General features: G+C 54.5%; 2 protein-coding genes across 4 annotated transcripts in view; one reads left to right on the forward strand and one right to left on the reverse strand.

Annotated features, from left to right (window-relative positions):
* Positions 1–1,501: 1,501 nt before the first annotated feature.
* HADHB (hydroxyacyl-CoA dehydrogenase trifunctional multienzyme complex subunit beta) lies at positions 1,502–19,207 on the reverse strand. Of its 3 annotated transcripts, none has more exons than XM_066547671.1 (16): positions 19,123–19,207; positions 16,640–16,876; positions 16,251–16,292; positions 15,312–15,408; positions 14,263–14,307; positions 13,291–13,390; positions 12,033–12,120; positions 10,413–10,600; positions 9,277–9,457; positions 6,962–7,083; positions 4,332–4,411; positions 4,199–4,246; positions 3,805–3,892; positions 3,648–3,722; positions 2,836–3,000; positions 1,502–2,064 (listed from the first exon to the last, which is right to left on the reverse strand). In XM_066547671.1, the coding sequence occupies exons 2-16, from the start codon at positions 16,704–16,706 to the stop codon at positions 2,029–2,031; spliced, it is 1,422 nt and encodes a 473-aa protein (XP_066403768.1). In that variant the 5' UTR covers positions 16,707–16,876; positions 19,123–19,207; the 3' UTR covers positions 1,502–2,028. The 3 variants fall into 3 exon arrangements, with proteins under 3 accessions (XP_066403768.1, XP_066403765.1, XP_066403766.1); XM_066547668.1 differs by lacking the exon at positions 19,123–19,207 and adding an exon at positions 18,941–18,997; XM_066547669.1 differs by lacking the exon at positions 19,123–19,207 and adding an exon at positions 18,846–18,922.
* A 53-nt stretch (positions 19,208–19,260) lies between these two features.
* The window catches only part of HADHA (hydroxyacyl-CoA dehydrogenase trifunctional multienzyme complex subunit alpha), a 28,512-nt gene continuing 21,953 nt past the window's right edge, over positions 19,261–25,819 (forward strand). The window contains exons 1-3 of the mRNA XM_066547672.1: positions 19,261–19,368; positions 25,303–25,344; positions 25,435–25,505. Coding sequence (XP_066403769.1) covers positions 19,281–19,368; positions 25,303–25,344; positions 25,435–25,505 — 201 coding nt within the window. The 5' untranslated portion in view covers positions 19,261–19,280. The remainder of the gene's footprint in view (positions 19,369–25,302; positions 25,345–25,434; positions 25,506–25,819) is intronic.

The raw sequence follows: 25,819 nt of genomic DNA on the forward strand, positions 1-25,819 counted from the left end.
CCTTCTTATCCCCCCCTCTCTTCCTACCTCGCTCCGGGTCCGTGCCCAGCCCCAGCAGAGGAACCTTTGCCCGGGCGCTGGCTCCACGGGCACAGCCCCGGGCGTGCCCCGGCAGCCCCGAGCGCTGCCCGGCCGGGCACAAGGGACCCCTGGGCATCCCGGGAGCCGAGGCACGGGGCCAGGCGAGGTTCGAGTGGGCTCCATCCGGACCGGGAGCCGCGCAGGGGCTCTGCCGAGGCTCCCGCAGCCCTCCCGGATCGCTGCCGCCAGCCCACCCCGCTACCCTGAGCACCTTCCACGGGACGCACCGGAGCGGCTTCAGCCTCGATGGTGCCGATGGCAGCGGGGGTCCCGCAGGCTGCGGGGACACAGGAGAGGCACCGGCGGAGCAGGGGAGGAGCGGGATGAGCCTCCAGGATGAGTCACATCCGACGGGCTGCAGCCCTGCCCGGCCGAGCGTGTGCGGGCCAGTCCCGCCTGCAGCTGCCCAGGGCGCTGCTCTGCCCCCGCAGCCTGCAGGGGGTTAAATCCCCCCAGATAACACCTGCAGGGTGGGCAGGGCACGGCTGGAGTGCCCGTCCCGGGAGGGATTCCACAGCCGCGTGGATGTGGCACTTGTGGGTCAGCGGTGGTGTCGGCAGTGCTGGGGGAGTGGCTGGAATCAATGAGGAGTTTTCCCCCAGTTTTCTTTTCTTTCCTAAGCGATTTTGTGATTCTAAAGCAACCCCGGCCCTTCTCTGGCCCTGGCAGTTCCCCTCTCCCCCTGGAGCAGTGCTCTTGCACAAGATTTCCAAGGAAGAATCAACAGGACAGCCCGGGTGCTGCACCCATCCCTTATCTCAGCCGAGCAGGGCCAGGCAGCAGCTGGTGGGTGGCAGAAACTGCTTCTGTCAGAAAAAGCACTCAGAGGTGTTTGTGACGTGATTTAGGAGAAACTCTGCTCCCTGGCAGGTCAGAGCAGGCACCCTCAGCATCATGAAGCCACGAGGAAGAAGGGAAGAAAATAACGAGGAAATTAAACAAAAGAACAAAAATCTCATCTTCCCAATGCTCGGGAGAAGGACAGCCCTGCACACTTGAAGTTTGTCAACACCTTAGAGCCACTGCCAGGGCCTGAAGGGGCTCCAGGAGAGCTGCAGAGGGACTGGGGACAAGGCCTGGAGGGACAGGAGCCAGGGAATGGCTCCCAGTGCCACAGGGCAGGGCTGGATGGGATCTTGGGAATGGGGAATTGTGCCCTGGCAGGGTGGGCAGGCCCTGGCACAGGGTGCCCAGCCTGGATCCCTGGCAGTGCCCAAGGCCAGGCTGGACACTGGGGCTGGGACAGTGGGAGGTGTCCCTGCCATGGCAGGGCTGGATTAGGGGACATCTCCAAGCCCCTGCCCACCCCAGCTGTGATTCCATGATTTCAGAGAGCCAACACCTGGAGCTCACAGCCTCCACCACAGGAACAGTCCCCAAAGCATTTCAGGTGAAGGGAGGGAAAGAAAACAGCCAGAAGTGGGTTTTGTCCTGATTTATTGCAGTTCCATCAGTGACATTCATTCGTCAGATGCAATTTGCTCATTCCAACAGCACTTGGACAGCGTGGAGCAAAGTGCCCCCTCAGAGCCCAGCTCAGCCCCTGGGACTGACCCTGCTGCCCCACTGAGCTGCTCCTCCCCACAGCATTACCTCCCCTCTCAGCCCCTCCACCTCCACTGCTTCACGTGCTCCCGATCTCCAAACTTAATTCTCCATCCAGAGCTTTGGAATAACTTTTGTTCCCCCGTGGGAGAAATCCTGAAGGGTTACCAGAGGGATCAGACAGTTACAAGGAGCCTGCAGAGACTCAGAGCTGTGTTAACTGCTCCTCTCCTGGAAGTGGAATAGAGCGTGCTCATTAGATAAAAATTACTGGCTGAGTAGCTAAAATGGATTGACAAAGGCCACAAATCCCCTCTCCAAGAAGGATTGGGTGTAGGATTTATTAGTGCATTGAAATGGCATCGCCAGGCACAGGGTGGAGGCACAGCACTGCCAGGGCTGTTACTGGGGGTAGAGCTCCACGATCATCGCGTGACCCTGGCAACAAACAGAGACAAAACATCACACAAATGGCTCATTAACAGAGACAGGGCTAATTACTGCTGGCACAGACTCCCATCAAGAACATGAGCCACAGCAGCTGGACAACACGAGCCCAGGTGTGCCCAGATGTGCCAGAGGCCAATGGCCCCTGGGCTGTGCCAGCTCTGGGGTGGCAGCAGGGCCAGGGCAGTGCCCCTCCCCTGTGCTGGCACTGCTGGGGCACCTCCAGGGCTGGGGCAGCTCTGGGCCCCTCCTGACACGAGAGACCTGCAGGGGCTGGAGCTGGGCAGGGAATGGAGCCCCAGGAGGGGCTGAGGGAGCTGGGCAGGGAATGGAGCCCCAGCAGGGGCTGAGGGAGCTGGGAAGGGAATGGAGCCCCAGCAGGGGCTGAGGGAGCTGGGCAGGGAATGGAGCCCCAGCAGGGGCTGAGGGAGCTGGGCAGGGAATGGAGCCCCAGCAGGGGCTGAGGGAGCTGGGCAGGGGCTCAGCCTGGAGCAAAGGAGGCTCAGGGGGCCCTTGTGGCTCTGCACAAGTCCCTTCCAGGAGGGCACAGCCAGGGGGGGGTCGGGCTCTGCTCCCAGGGAACAGGGACAGGACTGAGTGGTGCTGGGGGCAGCCAGAGGTGCCTGAGGGAGCTCTGAACACGCAGCACCCAGAGCTGGGCTCAGCAGGCAGGATTGCAGAGTCCCAGCACGATCAGCCCTGCTGTTCCTGCCCTCTCCCAAGGTTCCTCCCTCTCCCCAGGCTGGGGCACAGCACCATTACCTGCCCTCCTGCAGCACAGGCAGCCACCAGGCCGTACTGGCCCCCCTCCTTCTTCAGCCTGTGGGCAGCAGTGATGACCAGGCGGCAGCCGGTGGCCCCAAATGGGTGTCCCAGGGACAGGGAGCCCCCCCAGGTGTTGAACTTGTCCAGGGGAGGGGCTCCAACCTGCAGGGACACAGAGGGACACACCCCATGTCACCTGGCTGGAGAGGGTGACACCTCATCCCCCCCAGTCCCAACAGCCAGCCTAAAGCAGCTCGGGATGGCTGATGAGGGGATGAAACCTTCCCAAAGCAGCTCCTGCTTCACCTGCAGCCCCTGGGGGGAGCCCTGCACTGTGCAAGGACTGAGCCCCTCTCACTGTCCTCCCCACCCTCCTCTACAGGGATTGTGGCTCTGCATCTCCACCTCCTGCCGACAACGGGAACAGCATCCCAAGGAAACCTCCTCATGTCCCAAAGAAACTGCATAAACTGGGATTTGCTAAGCCAAGCTCAAGGAGCATCACTGCTCCTCACAGGACAGAGCCAGAGCCTGGCTGTGCAGCACCAGCACCGGCAGGAGGGAGCCCAGGAACCCCAAAGTTTCACTGAATTGGAGAGAAAAGTGGGTCCAGAGGGGATCCCAGAGCTGCTCCCAGGGCTGCAGCCAGGCTGGGAGAGCTGGGGGTGCTCCCCTGGAGAGGAGAAGGAGCCAGGGAGAGCTCAGAGCCCCTGGCAGGGCCTGAAGGGGCTCCAGGAGAGCTGCAGAGGGAATGGGGACAAGGCCTGGAGGGGCAGGACAAGGAGGAAAATGTCCTGAGTGTGCCTTACCTTTGACTTCCTGCCCATGTAGTTCTTTGCAAACCAATCTGAATCCATGGCTTTCAGGTTAGCCAGGATCTGGCCCTGCAAGGGAGGAGAGGGTGGCAATTGGGAATAAGCCAAGGCAGATGGCTGCAGGGAGCCACCCCAGCTTTAGAGCACTCACAGCAAAGGCCTCGTGGAACTCAAACACATCGATGTCACTCAGGCTGAGCCCGGCCTTCTCCAGCACTTTGGGAGTGGCATAGGTGGGGCTGAAGGAGGGAAGACACACCAGTCTTGCATCTGTGTTCCCTGTGAGCCCCATCCTCCCTTTTCCACAGTCACATCCTCCTCTCTGGGCTCATGGCCCATCCCTGTCCAAGGGAGGCACAGCCCCCAGAACTCTTGCTGAGGTGCCCCAGCAATCCTGGGGTGTTCCTGCCACTGCTGCTCTCCCAGCTCGTGAAGGCCTGGAGAGATTCCACATCTCCTGAGGCACTTCCCAAAACCACCTCATGGCAGGAGAAGGCTGTTGTGGGAGCAGGGGCTGTGGGGGGATGCTCTCCATCTCCACCTACCCCAGGAGCAGCTGGTCCTTGGGATCCTGGGACACGTACACGAAATCCCTGTGCAGGAAAAGGGGCTGTCAGTGCCAGGGAGAGGAGAGGAGAAGGAAGCAGGAGCAGAGGCCACTGGAGCAGCCCCTCCTACCTTAGGTAGGCCTTTGGTTTGTAGCCCATGGCCAGGGCCTTCTCCTCAGACATGATCAGCATCGCCGACGCTCCGTCGGTCTGGAAAGGGCAGGGAGAAACCAGTGAGGGGTGAGGGACCTGCACACAACGAGCCCCACAGCCCCCAGAAAGAGAGGACCTGACACCAACAGGGCTCCAGGACACCCCACTATGGTAGGGACCTGTAAGTCTCTGTCCAAAGTTTCCCTCATCTGCCTCACGATTGTCACAAAAGGGACAGAGATTGGGAGCAGTGAGGAAAAAGGACCCTGTCTGAAATTTTGGTCTTGTTAGAGAAAGTCACTTCCTAAGGCCCTGAGGCCTGAGCACAGCCCCTGGCATTGCTAAGCTGTTGTTCCCAGATGTGTTTGCTGTATGCTACACTGGGCCTAGTGAAAGGAACAAAGGGGCACTGCCCCTTTTGCAACAATAGCCCTGCAAGTTCCCCACCTCTTGGCTTGGCTGGACTTCTCCTGAGGTTTTTGGTGGTCCCCAGAGAAGACCCTCACCTGTTTTACAACCACCAGGACAGATGGACTGAGATGGGAGAAGCCTCTCTCTCTCTCTCAAGGACTGAGCCATGAAACCCCTATGTGAAAAAGCTCCTCCTCCTTCCAAGGACTGAGGCTGAAACCCCCAAGCCAGGGGAGGTGTGTGGGGGAGGCAAGCTGACCAAAGCAAGATGGATGTTGCAGGTGCGAGCAGTGGACCAAGAAGATGATGGCTCTCACCCACTGCTGAGAACATGGACTGTGTGTACCCTTCTTCAAATACCTTTTTTTCCCCAGTAAATCCAATAGACTACTTTTGATTCAACTTCAAGATTCATCCCCTTCCCCCATCAAAAAAAAGAGTATAATAAGAGTTTGGATGAACTGCAGCCCTGAGATCTCCCCAGATGTGACCTGGTGAACTCCATTGGCTGGACATCAGAGGACTTTGCTGTTCTACATTTGGTAGCTCTAAACCTTCCTTTCTCTTCCTCCCTCTTTTCCCTTATTTTTCTCTTTTCCCCAATTCCTCCCCAGCACATTTTGCTGTGGTCATTCAATAAAGGTACATTTGTTGTATCACTGCACCCCCTGTGCCGTGTCGGTTTTTGCACTCTGAGATCAACCCAGGAACCATCACAAAACCTGTTCATGAGGATGGATGATGACAGGACCAAAGGACAAGGCTGCTAGATTGATCACTGGTGATGCCAGCACACACAGTGCTGAAGCACCTCCTCACAGCCCACAGGCACAGCTCCCCCTGTCTCACCCAGGACAGAGGAGCCTGAGAGCCCTGCTAGGCCTGGGACAAGCTGGTGACCCCAAACACTCAGCTGTCCTCCCAGTTCCATCCCAAAAATGAGAATAGTTCTGGGATGACACAAGCCCCAGGCTCACCACATGACAAAAATGTGGGTTATTATTAAACTCACTTATTGTGTGTTTGGCACATCAAATCATGGAATGGTTTGGGTGGGAAGGGACCTTAGAGCACATCCAGTTCCTTGGGCCATGGGCAGGGACACCTCCCTTTGCTCCAAGTGCTCAGAGTTTTTACCTTTTATGTATTCTCCATATATTTGTAGCTTTGTAGACTGTTAAATGCTTTGCTATGACTTCCAGTGCTTTTCCAGCAGTGAACAAACTCTTACTGATGCATTCCTAAAATATTGTTTAGCTTTCCCTGTTACTCCTCCAAGAACTTTTTATTTTGCACCATGGAATCACAGACATGATAAAGGTAGGGTAGGAGATGGGGGGGAGAGCTCCCATGGGGCAGAAGCCAGAGAGGAATCACTTAACCAACTGCTCCTCTAACTGGACAATATTGGCTGGGTATTCTAATTGCCCCACCTTGTATGAAATGGTACAAATCTAATTCAGGATGTGGATTTTTGCCACATTCTGTACCTGAAGGCTCTCAAGGAAAGGTTTAGTTTTATATTGTCATTCTAGTGTTGTCTGGCAAAGTTTGTGTTCTGTTTCCAGGCATCACAAGCCCCAGTGTCCAGCCTGGCCTTGGGCACTGCCAGGGATGCAGGGTGGGCACCCTGTGCCAGGGCACAATTCCCCATTCCCAAGGTCCCATCCAGCCCTGCCCTCTGGCACTGGGAGCCATTCCCTGGCTCCTGTCCCTGCAGAGCTGGGGCTGCCCCTGGATCCCTGGCAGTGCCCAAGGCCAGGCAGGATGGGACTTGGAGCCACCTGGGACAGTGGCAGGTGTCCCTGCCCATGGCAGGGGTGGCACTGGATGAGATTTAAGGTCCCTTCCAACCCAAACCATTCCATGATTCTGTGAACCCAGACTCTAAACCCACTGACTTCAGTTGTACAACGTGACCAATCCCAGCCTGGGACAGAATCCCTACAAGGGCTTTTCAAGGATTGACCCTCATTGAAGCAGCTACAGAGAAGCAAACAGGTCAAACATCCCAAAACTTCAGGGCTTTTGTTATGGATTTTAAAATGAAACAATCCAATACCCAAATCCACCAGAGTACAACCTGGACAATCTGGAAATTAAAAGGGTCAATCCCAGATGACACCAGCTAAGGGAGGCAGAGGGTCAGGTGCACAGTTCTCCCCTCTGGATGACAATGCTGGGAACAGGAATTACCAGGAAGGAGGAGTTGGCTGCTGTCACTGTTCCATAGGGCTTGACAAAGGCTGGCTTCAGTTTTCCCATCTGCTCCAGGGAGGACGGGCGGATCCCGTTGTCTTTGGTAACTGTGTCTTTGCCTGGTGAAGGAAAAAAAGTACATTTCAACTACAAAAAGCAGCCATGCACAAGGATTTCATCATCAGGACTCCAGGGGGGAGAAAAAAATCAGAGAATTGTGGGGGTCAGGACAAGCGTGAGGAGGGAAAAAAGGAAAATGTGTTTGTGGCTTCAGGATACTTAACGTGGCTAAAAACAGCACTGAAAAATTGAAGCTATCTCACTTTTCCTCAGATGACAGCAAAAACAAAGTGCTGCCATCTGTTTACTGGAAGGAAAAATTACCACATGGGAAACCCAGTTGAGAAAAAGAATTTAAATTTAGGTTAAAAAGCCTAAATGGAGAATTTGCCTTAAATCAGTTTACATTTACATGCTGAGTTTGAGGAATAAGGAGCACTGGGAAACCCCAAATATATCCAACTGCTAAATAAGCCTGTTAAGAGAAAGTACTAATTTTATCATAAAGACCACATGGAACCATGGATCTGCAAGGAAAGTTTCTCCAGGATACCAATCAGAGTCCCCAGATGAACAGGTATTGCAGCCAAGTGCGTCCCCTGGCTCCTGGGGGGTGAGGGGGACACCAGCACAGGTTTAAAGGTTCTCCCCAGATTATTTCACCTCCCAGCAAGGAGTGTGAGGCCTGGTGAACTGGAACCTGCCACATTCCAGCTCTTCCCATCCAGCACCTGAGTGACCAGACTGGGGTTTTGTTGGGCTGGTGTTTGTTGTTGATATTCTGGGGTATAAAGGTGGTTTCTCTTGCCTGGAGGAAGAGCAGGGGGGTTCCATGGCCAACTGTCCTGATTTTCCCTGCTCTATCACCTCATTAGCACAGATGTGGGGTTGGCAAGAAAAAATTTAGGTATGTAAAGGTAGGACAGAGGGCAGGGTTAGATGGGGATTTTTGAAGGAGTTTTGAATGAGTTAGAGAGGGCATCTCTGAGCTTTTTAGATGATGTGGTTTATTTGGGAATAAATTTTCTTATCTTCTACATAGGCAGGAAGGGTGAGTTCTGCTCACATCTTTACTGCATGGCTCAGAAGGTCACAAGACCTTTTAAGGAATTATTGACCAATAAAACACTGCCAACAAGGATATTTATATTTTTGACCCAATCCTTAAATATTTCATCTTATGGACTCGTGCTACAGTGTAAGCTTTCTTAGCCAATCAGATATGACACACAAACCTACAGTACTGCATTCTAAACCCCTTGTTCACCTCTGTAACTACTTTATTTTTCTGTATCTTGAACCCTAAAACTCTAAACTTTCCTTTACTTAGTTTAACATGTATCTGCTTTAAACTATAAATCCACATTCTCGCTTTTTGCACTTCAGTTCCAAAGTCTTTTCTAAGGTTTCAGATCAAATCCTGTGTTTAATTCTAAGCTTGGCTTACAGGCCCAAAGTTCTGAGAATCCCTTGCATTTCAGGTTCCAACAGGGTTAGATGGGATATTGGGAAAGATATGGGGGAAAGATATGGGGGAAAGATATGGGGGAAAGATATGGGGGAAAGATAAGATATGGGGGGAAGATATGGGGAAGGACACTGGGGGAAGGACACTGGGGGGAAGGACACTGGGGGGAAGGACACTGGGGGGAAGGATGTGGGGGGCAAGGATATTGGGGGCAAGGATATTGGGGGACAAGGATATTGGGGGGCAAGGATATTGGGGGGCAAGGATATTGGGGGGCAAGGATATTGGGGGGCAAGGACACTGGGGGCAAGGACACTGGGGGCAAGGATGTGGGGGCAAGGATGTGGGGGGCAAGGATGTGGGGGGCAAGGATATTGGGGGGCAAGGATATTGGGGGGCAAGGATATTGGGGGGCAAGGACACTGGGGGCAAGGACACTGGGGGCAAGGACACTGGGGGCAACGAACTCATCCCTGGGAGGGTGGGGAGGGACAGGGATGGAATTCCCAGAGAAGCTGTGGCTGCCCCTGGATCCCTGGGAATGTTCAAGGCCAGGCTGGACATTGGGGCTGGGAGCACCCTGGCATAGTGGAAGTTGTCAGGGCAGGAACTGGGTGATGTTCAATGTCCCTTCCCACCCAACCACCCCACAGTTGTGTGTTTCCACCCTCAGCCATCCCGTTTCCAAACGCCTCCCCACGCCAGCAGCTCTCCAGCAGGGACAAACATCCTGACAAAACCCACCCAGTCCCCCAGCAGCCAGGGCTGGCCCTGGCACTGTCACCTGGCACTTTGAAGGGCACCACATCCTGCAGCAGCCCCTCGTCCTGGGCTCTCTTGGCCAGCGTGTGGGAGCGCAGCGCGTACTCGTCCTGCTCCAGGCGCGAGACGCCGAAGGCGGCGGCCAGGCGGTCGGCAGAGTGCCCCATGGTCTCGCTGGTGGAGAACTCTGCCACAGCTGGGAGCTGCCACCAGGGAGGGAGAGTCAGCACAGCTGGGAAAAAAAACCTCCTGGGAGCACACAGAGCTGAGCCCCACGGTTCAGCTTCCTGAAGACATCCAGCCCCTGGCAGGATTTGGCCAGGAACAGGAATCATAAAGGATATTTGATCAAATTAATCAAATTCATATACTGAAGATATTCCTAATACTAAGGAGGTTACTGCTGTTATCTAGTAAAATTCCTCTGACCCTAGAATGCTTCTGACACTCCAGAATAACCTTTATATTTATGGGGAAAAAAACTTCTATTTCTGTCATCTGCAGCACAGTTTTGTCGCAGACATCTTTCATGAAAAATACTTTCTTAGGGTTTTTCCTTTTGAGAAGCTGCAGTTTCAGCAACCAAAAGTAAACAGTGGTTATCTGCTGCTGTGGAATGCAACAGGTAAACCTGTGATTGGTCTCCTGTGGATGTTTGGATTTCCTGACCACTCATAGCAGAGCTGGCTCTTGCTCTCTGTCTGAGACACAGATCTTTGTTATTCATTCTTTTCTATTCTTAGCTGAGCTAGCTTCTGAAGAAACCTTTTCCTTTCTATTGCTTTTTAGTATAGTCCTAATTTAACATAGATCATAAAATAATAAATCAAGCCTTCTGATCAGGGAGTCAACATTCTCGTCTCTTCTTCATCCTGAAAACCCTTGTGACCACGGTCACACAGTTTGTCCAGGAGTTGCAGAAGGAGGTTTTGCATAAGTTGGGTTTACTGAAGATGAGCATGTGGGAAGGAAAAGCAGAGGCCCAAATGCTGTGAGATGCATTAACCAGTGATTTAACCCAAAGCAGAGGACAGAGATTGATCACAGTGAACCCCAGGAGCCACCTCACCCATCTTAAATCCTCCCCCATCAAGGGCTGTTCACACCCTCTAAACCAGTTCACCAAACATCTACATGCCTGAAAAACCAAAGAAATACCTCGGGAGCAAAGTAGTCAGGGCGAATTTTGGAAATGAGGGAGAGCTTCTGGCCCAGGGTCTTGGCTCTGTTCAGGGTCAGCATGGTCTTCCTCATCTTCCTGCTGTGGCGGATGGGGACGTCGGACATGAGCTCCACGCCGCCGGCCACCACCACGTCACACTGGCCAGCTGCAATCATCCCCACCCCTGCAGGGACAGGAACACTGCCAGGACAGGGCCAGGAACACTGCCAGGACAGGGCCACTCACCCCCTTGCTGGAGTGCTGAGAATTCCAGACTTTCTGTGCTGACACACTCTGAGCCCCAGGAGAGCACTGCATTTGACCTGAGGCCGTGGAGAAGCTTCCAGAATTGATTGAGAGCACTGGGATTGTGGGTGTGGAGTGGGGTAGAAGTGTGTGATAGCACAGGGTGGAAAACTTGGAGTTTGGGGTTTTAGGATATGATAATAAATATGGGGCAGGATGGAGGTTTTAGGGTGGTTGCAGGTTGTTCTTTACCTTCTTCTTCTTTCTTCTCCAAGGGTTTGGGTGGTGTTTTGTAACTGGACAGAAAAGTCCACATTGCAGACTTCAACTGATTAATTATTGGGTTAAAAGTGAAAATAATTTAGGTGTCATTTCTCAATTGGATAATTTAGCCCAAGAGATAGTTGGCCATTTTGTGCCTTGTTAGTGAAGAACTGCTCACTGCTGTGAGAGTGTAACACAGGTAAGAAATAACAAACACCTGAGTCTGAATGTGAACTATCCTGGAGTGCCTTCAATCCTGACCTCAACAGGGAAAAAGGGGAGTTGAAAACAGGCACTCCAACAGAGCCCTGGCCACTCCTGCACTCCTCCTGCAGCCCCTGGCCATGGCTGGGTTACACATGAGCTGCTGTCACTTGGCTGCCACTTGTCCTTGTCACACAGAGCAGGGAGGGAAGGACAGCCCCAGCAGTTTGAGCTGTGTCTCCATTTTTTAGCCCTGGTTAGGCTAAGCCAAAGATAAAAGGAGCAACTTTCTCACCATGGTCAGTCTTTACCTCCCAAACAAACACAGACACTGGGCAGAGATGCTGCTGCAGGCCTACAGCAGACCCCAGTTCATGTTGTATTTTGTTGGCTAAAAAACTTCCACAGAATCACTGAGGCTGGAAAAGACCTCCCAGACCATCAAATCCAACCTCTGACTGATCTCCACCTTGTCACCAGCTCAGGGCACTGAGTGTCATGTCCAAGAATTCCTTGGACACTTCCAGGGATGGGGACTCCACCATTCCCTGGGCAGCTCCTCCCAGTGCCTGACCACATTTCCCAGGGAAAAAATCCTCCTGATGTCCATCCTGACCCTGCCCTGGCCCAGCTTGAGGCTGTTCCCTCTCATCCTGTCCCTGTTCCCTGGGAGCAGAGCCCAACCCCCTCTGTCTGCCCCCAGCTGTCAGGGACTTGTGCAGATCCACAAGATTCCCCCTGAGTCTCCTTTTCTCCAGGCTAAATCCCATTTTTCCTTCCATTCCAGCATTTCTTCAGTTGTTTTTTTTTTACATTCACAAGCAGTGCCAGCTGAATAAAGGCTGTAAAAGAACTCCCAAGCTCCCTCTCAACCCCACAGCCTGTTCTTGCAGCCCACATACCCGTGGTCATGGCCTGGTTTGAGGAAATGCAGGCCATGGTGACGGTGTGGGCCGGAGTTTTGTCGGAGAATCCCGCTCCCAAGGCAGCCTGCAACAACAAAAAGGGGATGTTAAACCTACAGCTGCTGCTCCCAACCAGAGCTGCCCCTGCCCAGCACATCTTGGCAGCTGGAGATGAAGACAGAGACGTGGAGTTTTCATCCAGTAATTATGGCAGCAGCTCTTCCCCTCCCCAGGCTCTGGAGCAGGAGCTGAGGCTGCACTGAGAACAGTCACTGCCCCTCAAGGTTTTTAACAAACAGACAAACTAATCACACCCCACATTAAAAAAAAACACATCAAAAGAGCCTCCAACTACTCAACATCAACTTTGCTTCACCTTATTGGCAAAGGCAACACGTGAAAAGGGTGATTTAGAGCACTCAGCACAAGGCTGAGTGGCTTCACAGAGAGCAGCAAACTGCAGAGCAGTGACTCATCTGAGCAGCCCAGAGACCTTCCCTGCTTGGGATGTGGCCAAGTAGTTGAAAGTTCAGCAGTTGTTCCCAAGTTAAAATTACCCTGCAGCCCCATCTGACTGGCAGGTGACCAAAGGCAGGCCTTGCACTCACGAGGCTGAGGCTGCACAGGCAGCCCAGGTTACATCGTGCATTTATCCAGGTGCAGAGGCTGCAGGTTAGCAAGGATCAGGCTGCCTGGCACATGACTCCTGAGGCTCAGCTGCTCTGGGGATAATGCAGGAATTGTGTTTTCTGGCTGCTGGAACAAAGAGCAGCAAAGCTGCTCCACTTCAAATCCTGAGAATGCTGTGTCTGAGCAGGCAGCTCAAATAAATAAATACCACAAGAAAACAAACCCTCACTGCACACTCTGCTCCTCCTCCTCCCAGGATATTGGGGAGGGAAGTGCTCAATCCAACTGGTGTTTAGGAGCTGAGGGATCAGCAATCCTCAACAAAACCTTCCCATGCAGGGAAGAGTCAAGCAGAGGCTCCACAGCATTGAAATATGAAAATCTGATAAAAAATTATGCCAAATGAAATCTGTAGCAGATTTTAACAGGCAGCAGAGAATCACAAAATAACTTTCCTTATAGTCCCAGGCACTCATTTAACAGACAATACTACACGACTACTTCATACTTTCAACTCATATATAAACAAACAATAATAATGGGAAATCATTTTTTAGCAAGGATCTGTCATGTTCAGAGCAGTTGCAGAAATCAGACTCCCAGGGGAATGCTGCACAGAACCCACCTCTCTGGCAACATTACTGGTTTTCACCTCCTGGATAACTGTGCCATAAACAATGTAATCCACAACATCCCTTGGGACACTGGTCCGGGTCAGCAGGCCCCTAAGGAGAGGATCAAAACAAAGGGAATTTGCATCACATAAATAAAAACCTCTCCAACACCCTTTTCCTGCCAGCTTGGCTGCAGAACAGGGCAACAGCAGAGCCACAGCTTCTGTCCCCCCACTCAGAAGAAATCTCATGTGCGTGTTGTGGGTCTCTGGGAAGTGTAGCTGATTGTGGGCTGCAATCAATCTTGGTGATAATTTCACTATAAATCATTACAGAACTTCATTAAAGCAATTACTTCATAGCCCTCACACCTCTCCTTCCACAAAATGCTTCACAGAATGATCAAATCCCAGAATGGTTTGGGTGGGAAGGACCTCAAAGCCCATCCAGAGCCAGCCCAGAGATGACAGGGACATTTCCACTGTCCCAGGGTGCTCCCAGCCCCTTCCAGTGTGGCCTTGGGCACTGCCAGGGATCCAGGGGCAGCCATCTCCAGGCTTCTCCAGAGCACTTTGCTCTGCCTCTCAACAAAACAAACCCACTGCTATTGACCCTCTGAACAGGAGGGTTACAGAATTAGATCAATATCCTTGTTGGCACTTCATTTCCTCCGTGTTGACCAGGTTGTTTTTCCCACCAGATGTGAGCACACCTCAATAGCAGCTCTGATGTCTGTGTCTGGGAAACAACAGCTGGGAATCGAATTCACTAAAATCTGTCACCAGCAGCATCTCTTTGCATCAACACCAACCTACTGAAAACCCCAAAAACAACACAAACCCCACTGCTTAAGCCACCCACTGCTGTGGAGGGAGGCCAGGACAAATAAAGCACCTGAGCTGTTCAGAGCCTTGGCTCTGCAACCCTGAAGCCTCAGCAATTTAACAGGAATGCTGAGCCCCCCCAGTGTTCCATTTACTTACTGCAGTGCTGCTCTGGCTAAGTCATGTGGCATCAGATCAGCATACCTGGAAGGTGAAGAGCAGAGGAAGAAACTCAGGGGTGTGAGAAATCAGTGCAGAATTCTCAGGACAGAAATCAGGACAGAATTCTCCTGTGAGCAGCAAGAACTGGGGATGGACCAGAAATGCTCCACTGAGCTTCTGAGCAAACATTTCAAAGAATCACAGATTGGTTTGGGTTGGAAGAGTCACTAAATCACATCCAGTGCCACCCCTGCCATGGCAGGGACACCTCCCACTGTCCCAGGCTGCTCCAACCCCAGTGTCCAGCCTGGCCTTGGGCACTGCCAGGGATCCAGGCTGGGCACCCTGTGCCAGGGCCTGCCCACCCTGCCAGGGCACAATTCCTCATTCCCAAGATCCCATCCAGCCCTGCCCTCTGGCACTGGGAGCCATTCCCTGGCTCCTGTCCCTCCAGGCCTTGTCCCCAGTCCCTCTGCAGCTCTCCTGGAGCCCCTTCAGGCCCTGCCAGGGGCTCTGTGTTCTCCCTGGCTCCTTCTCCTCTCCAGGTGAGCACTCCCAGCTCTCCCAGCCTGGCTGCAGAGCAGAGGGGCTGCAATCACTGCCCTAAACCCACAGAAAAGCAGCAGGGATGGGATAAAGAAATCCCTTCTCCATGCTAACAGTCAGGTGTGGTTCTTGCTCAGCTGTGGATTTGGTGGCACAACAATCCAGAAAGAAGAGCCTACAGATGATTCTTGGCCCTGCCAAGTCCTGTCAAACTTGTTGCTTCATCTGCTGTAAATTCTCCAGCTGCTTCCTCTAGACATGCTCCATAAATCCTCCCTCTTCCCAGGATTCAAACACAGGGCCAACCTTCTTCAAACCACATTTCCTGCACTAAATAAACTGCAAGAACTGCAGCAGCCCAACTCAGGGCACCTCCTGAGCCTTTAGGCCCAAGAATAATTACATTAAAATGAACAAGTGAGGGTTTTTTTCACAGAAAGAGTTGAGTTCTAAGCAAGTCAGGGGGTGTTTTCTGGTTTTTACTCCTCTCTGATACTCACGTGGTGCCAGACTGCAGAAAGGGAATGCGGACACCTTCCACCACCACCACATTCTTCACCCCACTTCTGGCCAAGCTCTTCTTAGTCTTTGGCTGAGCTGTGAAGAGAGAAGTGATGGTGACAAGAATATCAGCATTTTTCATATAGATCCTGCAAAGATTTCTAGAAAATAAAGAAAAATGGCCTTTTTTGGTGTGTAAGTGAAAGGCAGGGAAGGTAGGACACCTGAGCTGGAATCTTGGAATGGTTTGAGTAGGAAGGGACCTCAAAGCTCATCCAGTGCCACCCCCTGCCATGGGCAGGGACACCTTCTGCTATCCCAGGGTGCTCCAAGCTCCATCCAGCCTGGACTGGAATACTTCGAGGAATGAGGCCTGTCCCTCATCACCCTCACAGCCAAGAACTTCTTCCTAATGGGAAGAAATTCTCTTCCCAGTAGGAGAGGCTTAAGACAAGGGATGCAATGACCCAGCACCATTCCAAGGCCAGTGGCCAGGACAAAACTCCAGCACTGTTTGGAAATTCCTTCAGGCTCTTCCCAAAACCCAGGGGATAATGGGGAGCTGCTGTCCAGGCCTGCTCCCAAAATCCCAAAGCCTGAGTCACCTGAGCAACCCTCACAGTGAACCCAGAGCACGGACCACCCCAACCACTCCCTGTGGACTGTGACTAAAAACTGGGAATGGCTGCTGGGAGCCAGGGGCACACTGGGAATGGCTGCTGGGAGCCAGGGGCACACTGGGAATGGCTGCTGGGAGCCAGGGGCACTCAGAGGATGAGAGGACTCCGCTGCAAACACTGGTTTGCCTGAAGTTTTCCTTGCTTGCAGCTTTTCAGAGATGCCTGAACCACTCTGCATTCTGCACCATTTCTAAGATTTAAGCTTCCAAAACAGCTCTGTGTAGCACACTTAGTGAGATTCTGGTGTTTTCCCCTTACCTGCAGATTGGAACTGCGAGGAGCAGCTGAGTGATCGAGTAACTGGAAAACAAGAAAGGGAAAAAAATAATGCCAGAAAATGTTAGAAACAGTTCTAGTCTCTGCAAGAAGGGTTAGAAAAGCAAATAATGTCACTGTAAGACACCTGACCACCTATGCTGGGTGGCTTACTCTGTCCAGAAACCTGACACACTTTCTGTTAACTCAAGACTCCTCCCCATATGATGCAGGAAGGGACAAACAAGGCAACAATGTAATTGAGATTAAAAAATAAACACTGTCAGCCTTTTAAAGGTGAGAATGGGACAGATTCAGACCCCAGCATCCATTCCAAACCCAACACTTCAAGCAGAGGTTTACGGCCACCAATGAAAGCCAAAGATACTCACAGGCCCCAGCAGCCCAGGCTGAGGACACGGGGAGGTTCCGCAGGGCAGAGCTCAGCATGGAACTCATTTTGGGATCTAGGGAAAGGCTGGGCGCAGTCCAAGCTCCTCTGTCCAGAACAATCCCAAGGGAAGAGTCCTGCCTGCCTCACACAGAGCCAGCAAGGTGAGGGGCACACACACTGCAAGGGCAGCAGCACAGGGAATCAGCTCCCAGCACGCTCAGAGCCTGGCGTGTGCCTGTGAATAAATACTGCCCAGTGAGCTTCTCAATTCCCTCCCAGGACCCGCTGCTCCTCCACTTCCCCCTGGAAAATTGTCCCAGTGCCCAGGCAGCCCTGCTGCCAGCAGGGCCTCCTGACACCAGCAGTGTCCTTGGCACCCCTGCCCCTCGTCAGCCCCTGGTGCCAGCCTGAGCACCAGGAGCTCCTGCTGCGCATCCCCGTGGCAAACAGAGCAAGTTCAGGTCCTCCAGCCCCAAAAACCCCTCTGCAGCTTCCCCAAGTCATGTTTCCCTACAAACAAACCCTCATCTCCAGGTTTTATTGCCCAGGGATGGCCCTCACAGCTCCAGGATTTGTTTGATCCGTGCCAACATTCATCTCCCTCTGTCACACTTTGGGGTTCAAATCTTGGCACTTTCTCTCCCAAGCACAAAGTTTTTCCATGGAGGGGCACAGGAACACCCATAGTCCCAAACCCAGCCCTCTGCAGCTCCCCAAAACTCAGCACAAGCTGCCAGTCACCCCCTTTGACACCTCCCAGCTGCAGCTCCACACCTGGAATGTGCCCCTTCCCAGCCCCAGGCTCCTCCTGCCAACAAAGATCCCAAAACCAAACCTTTCCAGGGCATCCTGCTCCTCCTCCACCTGTGCCAACCTCCCTCCCCACACCTGATTGAGGCTTTTCCCTAAATTTTCCCTGCCCAGCTGACAAAAGTTTCTCCCAAGTGTAACCTCCTCCTCCCTCCCACACTGCACAGCCATCTCCTCCTGGTACACCCCTGTTCCTGCACCCCCCAAACACCCCCAACCTCCTCATTTTCGCTGCTCCCCTGGCACCCCAAGGGCTCAGATTTGTCTACACAAATCACCAGGGCAAAGCTCCTTGCAGAGCCAGGATTTGCCTGGATTCCACAGCTGAGCTGGGCTCCGTGACCCTCGGGGATCCCTTCCAACTTAGGATAATCCCCAATTCCATGAACAGGCCCTGCTCGCTGCCCATCCCCACACACCCTGACATTTTCACTGTGCAGCACCATCAGCCTGGGACTCCCAGCAGCCACCCCAAACACACCCGTGCTGCTGCTCTCAGCCACCCCCAAACCCCACTCATCCATTCAGGGCCGACTCCCGACCCCTCCCGCCCAGGACCAACCCCTCGGGCCCTTCATCCATCCCGGCCCGACCCCCCGGGCCCTCCTCATCTTCTCCCAGCCCTTCCCTACCACATCCACCCAGAACGAACCCCCCGACTCCCCTCACTTCTATTTGGAACGAACCCCCCGACTCCCCTCGCTTCCACCCAGAACGAGCCCCCCGACTCCCCTCAGGTCTCCCCGTGCACCCAGAACGAACCCAACTCCCTTCACTTTTATTCAGAATGAACCCCTCAACTCCTCTCACTTCCACCCAGAATGAACCCCCCGACTCCCCGTCCATCCAGAACGAGCCCCCCGACTCCCCTCACTGCTTTCGGAACGAGCCCCCCGACTCCTCTCCCTTTTATTCGGAACGAGCCCCCCGACTCCCCTCACTCCCACCCGGAACGAGTCCCCCGACTCCCCTCACGTCTCCCCGTCCATCCAGAACGAGCCCCCCGATTCCCCTCGCTTCTTGCGGAACTAGCTCCCCGATTCCCCTCACTTTTATTGGGAACGAGACCCCGATTCCCCTCACTCCCACCCGGAACGAGCCCCCCGACTCCCCTCACGTCTCCCCGTCCATCTGGGACCGCTCCCCGATTCCCCTCACGTCTCCCCGTCCACCTGGGACCGCTCCCCGATTCCCCTCACGTCTCCCCGTCCATCGGAACGAGCCCCCCGACGCCCCTCAGGTCTCCCCGTCCATCTGGCACCGCCCCCCGGCCTCCCTTCATCCTTCCCCCGCCCACTGAGGACCGACCCCCGACCCTCTACTCCAGCCCGGACCGAGCCGCCTACCCCTAACTCCCTCCCCTTTCCCCGGGACTGACTCCCGACTCTTCTCACCCTTCGCACGCTCCCGTCCACCCAGCACGGAGCCCGTGACCGCCCCGTGCCCTCCTGTCCCTTTCTGTCCCCTCCCGTCCGCTCCCGCCGCTCACCTCCGCCCTCACCCCGCTCTGCCGCCGCCGCCGCGCCGCCACTCGCCAAGGGCCCCGCGCCCCCCTCACCCTCCGGGCTGACCACCGCACGCCTGACCCACACCTCTCCCTCTGCCGCCGCTCCGCAGCCCCTCCCCGGCTTCTCCCGCAATCCGCTCCGGCTCGGCGCGGATTGAAAATACCTAAAACACCGCGGAGAGCGGAGGAGAAGGAGGCAGCGTTGTGTTGGCGGCGGTGAAGCGCGCGGGCAGCGCGGCGGGCGGGCGCGGGCGGGGCGCCGTGGGCGGGGCGGGCGCGGGCAGGTCCCCGGCGGCCTCTCCCTCATTCGACCTCGGCGAAGATGGCGGCGGCGGTGCGAGCCATCGGCAGCCTCGGCCGCCTCCCGGCCGCCGCCAGGGCCGGCCCGGCGCGGCACACCCCGCCCCGCGGTGAGCGAGGGGACGGCGGGGAGCGGGAGCGGCTGGCGTGCGGTGTCCCCCGCGTGAGGGGAGCACCGGGGGATGGGGAGAGTGAGGGGTAAGGGACAGAGATACCAGAGGGGCACGGAGGGGACACTGAGGGAAAGGGAGCGCTGGCGGGCAGGGGGAGAGCGAGGGGGCACTGAAGGGTTGGGGAGCACTGAGGGAGCGAGGATTGGAGTGGGATGGGGTCCACTGAGGAGTTAGTTTTGGGAGGACGGTGAGGAGACACTCAGAGGTGAGGGTAGAGGGTAGAGAGTAGAGAGGGCGAGGGTCGGGGTGGTGTTGGGGGGATGAAGAACAGGGGATCCCAGAGAGGATTTCCTGGTGCTGGAGCAGGAGTTGGGGATGTCCGGAGGTCCTGAAGGGCTCTCCGGGTGCTGTGGCCTTGAGGGCTATGAGGTGTTCCCAGGGAAGGGACTGTGGTTGGGACAAGAGATCCCCGGGGTAGCAGTAGGGTGGGAGGTGTCCCTACGTGTGTCTGTGCCCCATGTGAGGGGTTTGTCCCCATGGCCTGGGAGTCACCCGGGGGATCCCTGGTAGGTCCCCAAGGTCTGTCCCCCCATGTCTCTCGGGGGTGCCCCCATAGGGGACATTCTGCCGTGCCAGTCCTTGCACAGGGACATATTGTGGGAACCCCTGAGCAGTTCTGGGGGGTTCCTGTGACCTGGCGCTGAGGGGGGGGACACACCCTCCAGTCAGGATGGTCCCTGCACGTGAGCTGAGCCCACAGGGAGAGAGTGTCCTTGTGCCCTGACACATGTGCCTGTCCCAGTGCCCCGAGAGCCTGCTTGGAAAGGAGAGGGTGTCCCCATGCCCTTGGCAGTCTGGATCCTGTGGCTGCCTTCCAGGCAGGCAGGTGTATCCATGGGAAGGGGGATCCCTGTAATCCCTGGGACCCTGTAATCCCATTTGCTTGGGGGAGGGTGTCTGCAGGTGCTCCATGATCCCTCAACTGGGAGAATTGGTGTTGTTCAGGCTGGAGAGGAGAAAGCTCCAGGGAGCAGGAGAGGCCCTAAAGGGGCTCCAGGAGAGCTGGAGAGGGACTGGGGACAAGGCCTGGAGGGACAGGAGCCAGGGAATGGCTGCCAGTGCCACAGGGCAGGGCTGGATGGGATCTTGGGAATGAGGAATTGTGCCCTGGCAGGGTGGGCAGGCCCTGGCACAGGGTGCCCAGCCTGGATCCCTGGCAGTGCCCAAGGCCAGGCTGGACACTGGGGCTGGGAGCAGCCTGGGACAGTGGGAGGTGTCCCTGCCACGGCAGGGGTGGCCCTGGATGAGCTTTAATGTTCCTTCCCACCTAAACCATCCTGGGATTCAGTGATTCCATGATTTTGTGTGGGGCATCTCCCTTGCCAGCTCGGGCAGGGCTGTGGCTCTCTCCTGCCTCTTCACAGAGCTGCTTTGGTGCTTCCTGGCTACCAGGGCAGGGAATCCCCAGGAGCCCTGGGAAAGCCAAAGGGCCTGGCTGGGAAGCTCTGGAAACCTCATATTTGAGCACTGTTGAAGGGCTTCAGAGTCTGGTGTTGATGTTGACCCAAAATCCAGCTGTGTTTCATCTAAACCCAAACCTGGGCTGGGTTCAGAGCTGGACTTAGTGCTCTGAGAGCTCTTTTCCAACATGAGCAATTCCACGGTTGTGGGATCCTGGTGAGCAATCCCATGGTTCTGGGATCGTGGTGAGCAGTTCCATGGCTCTGGGATCATGGTGAGCAATCCCATGGTTGTGGGATCATGGTGAGCAGTTCCATGGCTCTGGGGTCCTGGTGAGCAATCCCATGGTTCTGGGATCCTGGTGAGCAGTTCCATGGCTCTGGGGTCATGGTGAACAGTCCCATGGTTGTGGGATCATGGTGAGCAGTTCGATGGTTCTGGGGTCCTGGTGAACAATCCCATGGTTCTGGGGTCATGGTGAACAATCCCATGGTTCTGAGATCCTGGTGAACAATCCCATGGTTCTGGGGTCATGGTGAACAATCCCATGGTTCTGGGATCCTGGTGAACAATCCCATGGCTCTGGGGTCCTGGTGAACAATCCCATGGTTCTGGGATCCTGGTGAACAATCCCATGGCTCTGGGGTCATGGTGAACAGTCCCATGGTTCTGGGATCCTGGTGAACAATCCCATGGCTCTGGGGTCATGGTGAACAATCCCATGGTTCTGGGATCCTGGTGAACAGTCCCATGGTTCTGGGATCCTGGTGAACAGTCCCATGGTTCTGGGATCCTGGTGAACAATCCCATGGCTCTGGGGTCATGGTGAACAGTCCCATGGTTCTGGGATCCTGGTGAACAGTCCCATGGTTCTGGGATCATGGTGAGCAATCCCATGGCTCTAGGGTCCTGGTGAACAATCCCATGGTTCTGAGATCCTGGTGAACAGTCCCATGGCTCTGGGGTCCTGGTGAGCAATCCCATGGTTCTGGGATCCTGGTGAACAGTCCCATGGCTCTGGGATCCTGGTGAACAGTCCCATGGTTCTGGGGTCATGGTGAGCAGTTCCATGGCTCTGGGATCCTGGTGAGCAATCCCATGGTTCTGAGATCATGGTGAGCAGTTCCATGGCTCTGGGATCCTGGTGAACAGTCCCATGGTTCTGGGATCCTGGTGAACAGTCCCATGGTTCTGGGATCACAGCTGTGTTTCGTGCAGCCTTGCAGCAGGTCTGTGCCTGACAGGCTGCTGCAATCACTGAGGAAGAGACTTGTGGCAACTCCAGGGAGTGCTGAGGCTGCTGCTGTTGGGATTCTTGTTCTAACTGGTAAAGCTCTTCACAACAAACAGCCTGGAGCTGCTGTGAGGACGCTGTCCCTGCTCATAATGAATAAATACCCTCGTTCTGCCTTGCAAAACGTTTAGGAAGAGGATGCAAAGCTCTGGGGGGCAGCCCAAAGGCAGGGAGCAGTCAGGAGCCAGCTGAGCTCCAGGGCTGGCTGTACCTGCTGGGCCACATCCCTGCTGTGCCACCAGGTTCCCAGGGTGGCTTGGGGAGCTCAGTCTGCCAGGAGCTTCCCATCTCACGGGGCACAGCTCCGTGCTCAGGTGGCCTGAGCTTCCTCCTGTCCGTCCTGCTGGGGTTTGGGGTGCTCCAGGACTGGAAAAAGGCTTTTCCCTGAGCCATGGAGGCTGTTCCCAGCTCAAGCCGTGTGCCACGTCCCGGTGAGTGGAAGTGCTGGGCAGGGAGGCAGCTGAGGCAGGAACAGGGAGAGGAGAAAGTGGGAAGGAGCAGGCTGGGCTGTGTGGGGTGGCTGTTGTCCATTCTCAGAGTCCTGAGAAGGTGTTGGTGTCCTGGTGCTGGACAGTCTGTGAGCTGAGGAGTGGGACTGGAACTGATTTGCAGGGCTTTAACTCTGGAATGAGTGATGGGACACGGTGGGAGTCTGAGGCTGGGCTTCTGCTTCCTGCAGCATTTGGGAGGAATTTTCTGGCTCCAGGCTTGGCACGTTCCCATTGCAGTGCTGAAGGGATCAACACCTAAACAGATGTGCAGGGACCAGGACAGGGAGCTGCTTTTGCTTCCTGGCAAAAGATGTTTTGCACAAATTTGCTGGAATTAAAATAAACCACTGTCAGGCTACAGAAACCTCACTCCAGTGTTCACAGCTGGTGCACTGCTGACAGCACCTCTCCCAAAAGAGTTTCTATTCTAGTGGAGTGAGATTTGTGCAGTCATGCCCTTGATTTATTTTTTTCCCTACTTCATCTCTTGTGTTTTGTGAGAATGGAAAGGCAGCGTGGAATTGAAGGCTGAAGGTTTTCATGGAAGGAATCTGTTTGGGAACTGATATGGAAAAGGAAAGCCATGTAAAGAACAAAAAGCATTGAATCCCAGACTGGTTTGGCTGGGAGGGATCTTAAAGCTCATCTTGTTCCACACCCTTGCCATGGGCAGGGACACCTTCCACTATCCCAGCTTGCTGCAAAGGTTGAATTAATTAATTCAGGGAGACAGTTCAGCCCTTGCTTTCTCTTTAAAGAGGCTGCATGGCTTTTATTGGGTTAAAATGCTGCTGTTTAAGGTGCATGGTGTTCTGCTGGGCAGTATCTCTCACCAGAGGAATTGTCAGCCCACACTTGGGTTGTGGGAATTGAATGTTGGTGCTTATTTTCAGGAGTACACAAAGAGTTTAGGGAAGTTATTGTTGGGTGGAGCTATCACATGTGGGTATTAAATATTGCTGAGGAGCTTTGGGGTGGCAACTGGTTCCCTCTTTGTTTATAAAATGCTGCTGTGGGCACATGACACACACCCAGTCACCCCAGAGCAGTTTGCTGGGACAGCCTGACACTGAATTTCCATCCCCACGGCATCACACTGCATATCCTGGGCTCAGGAATGGGAGCAAAGGCCAGTCCCTCCTGCCAGCACCCCAGACAAGGTGGAAAGGAGGCCAAAGTGCAGCCCTGAGCCCGTGTCACGGGGCTGTGGCAGGGGGGACACCTGTTGGGGAGGCACAGTTTGCAGTTTGTTCTCCTGCTGTTGTGCTGTTCTCCCTGCTTGCTGCTGGGAATGGGAATGTTTCATTTTATCAGTGTTTCATTCCTGAAGGCTTTAGCAGTGTTGAGCAGAGCCCTCCCCTGGCTAATTGGCTGTGGGCTGGCTGGTGGGTAGATCCATGTGGAAGTAACACTTTTACTGGAATTCAGGCTTAAAGCAGCAGCTTTGGCAGGGATTCAGCCTGGATCTGAGTTAGGGGATCCTCAGGGTCAAGATCAAGGTTGCTGGAAGAGGTCGTGGGGCCAAACACAATTTCTGAGCAGAAAAAGGAGATTTACAAGTCAGAAACTTGGGGGCAGAACTTGTTCATTTGTGGTCTGAGGGATCTGGAAGAAGATGTGTTGGTGTGTGCTTTGTGTGTCGTTAGTGGAGCTGGATCCCAGAGCTGGAGAGGGACCCTGGGCAAGGGCCTGGAGGGACAGGACAAGGGACAATGGTTCCTGACCTGCAGAGCCGCCCCAGCCCTGGGCATTCCAGCAGCACAAGGACCTGGAGCTGCTGGACAGAGCCCAGAGGAGCCCCTGGAGCCAGGCTGGGGGAGCTGGGGCTGCTCACCTGGAGAGGAGAAGGATCCAGGGAGAGCTCAGAGCCCCTGGCAGGGCCTGAAGGGGCTCCAGGAGAGCTGCAGAGGGACTGGGGACAAGGCCTGGAGGGACAGGAGCCAGGGAATGGCTCCCAGTGCCACAGGGCAGGGCTGGATGGGATCTTGGGAATGAGGAATTGTGCCCTGGCAGGGTGGGCAGGCCCTGGCACAGGGTGCCCAGCCTGGATCCCTGGCAGTGCCCAAGGCCAGGCTGGACACTGGCACACCCTGGCACAGTGGGAGGTGTCCCTGCCATGGCAGGGGTGGCACTGGATGGGATTTAAGATCCCCTCCACCCAAACCAGTCTGTGATTCTGAGTATTTTGTTGATAGATGGAGGCAAGAATAAATATTTTGTGTGGCCCTCCAGTTGTGCCCCTGAGATCTGTGTGGTCACCTTGGACTGGCCCCATTTGCTGGCACCAGAGTGGGTTGTTACAGAAATACCCTGGCCAGTTGTGTTTGCTTTGCAGAGAATTCACCTTGAAGCTCCCCAAAGTGCAGGAAGGTCCCTGGTTTGGCACAGGAAGAGGTTGGAATGAGGATGATCAAGGCCAAACTCCCTGTGCCACCTGCTCCATCCCTTGCCAGCTGCTTGGGAAGAGGGATTTCATTTTTGCTGCTCTCAGTTGGGCACTGCTGGCACTGCAGAGTGGGATCTGTGCTGGGCCTGCTGGACTCTGGTGGGGCACAGATCAGGCTGTGAGGGGAGGGACTGGCTCATGCCCAGGGTTTCCAAAATCTGTCCTTGGCAGGCCAGGGGAGCTGGGAGAGGCTGAGGCTGCTGAGAATTCCTTTGACACCTGTGACATCTTTTCCTCAGGTTATGCCTGCCGTAACATCTCCACCTCCAGTGCCCTCCAGGGTAAGTGTAAAGCTTTTCTATAAATCCATTTTTTTTTCCCCTTCAAATGCCTGGAGCAGGAGCTGAGCCCACCCCTGTGTTTGCTTGCAGACAGAACCCACGTCAGCTGTGATATCAAAGGGGATGTTGCTGTTGTGCGCTTCAACACACCAAATTCCAAGGTACTGAAAATTCCTGTTTAGGGCTAAGAACTTCCCTAACCTGCAGCCTTACAGAGCTGGGAGCAAAGGAGAAGCAGGAAAAGAAGATTTGGGGATTTTGATGAGACATCTGGAGATGCCTCTTGGAGTACTTTGTGTGTGCTAAGCTAATTTGTTTCTTTCCCAGGCACAAGGTCTTGTTAAGTTCTAAATCTTAAGGAAAACTTTAAAAAAACTCAAATCTTGCTTAGTTCTTGTATTCAAGTCAGTTAAAGAATGTCCCTACTTCAGTAATTTGGAATCTATGAGTGCTTTTGATTCTATTATCATGAACA

The sequence above is a fragment of the Molothrus aeneus genome, chromosome 3 (assembly GCF_037042795.1).
Source record: "Molothrus aeneus isolate 106 chromosome 3, BPBGC_Maene_1.0, whole genome shotgun sequence".
NCBI classification, from domain to species: Eukaryota; Metazoa; Chordata; class Aves; order Passeriformes; family Icteridae; genus Molothrus; species Molothrus aeneus.

Excerpts from the sequence above, each read along its gene's own strand:
- HADHB (XM_066547671.1), bottom strand. The coding sequence starts at position 16,706 with ATGAGTTCCATGCTGAGCTCTGCCCTGCGGAACCTCCCCGTGTCCTCA. Across the intron at positions 15,409-16,250 it reads CTCGCAGTTCCAATCTGCAG|CTCAGCCAAAGACTAAGAAG; the intron begins GTAAGGGGAAAA and ends CTCTCTTCACAG. Across the intron at positions 3,001-3,647 it reads ACATGGGCAGGAAGTCAAAG|GTTGGAGCCCCTCCCCTGGA; the intron begins GTAAGGCACACT and ends GTGTCCCTGCAG.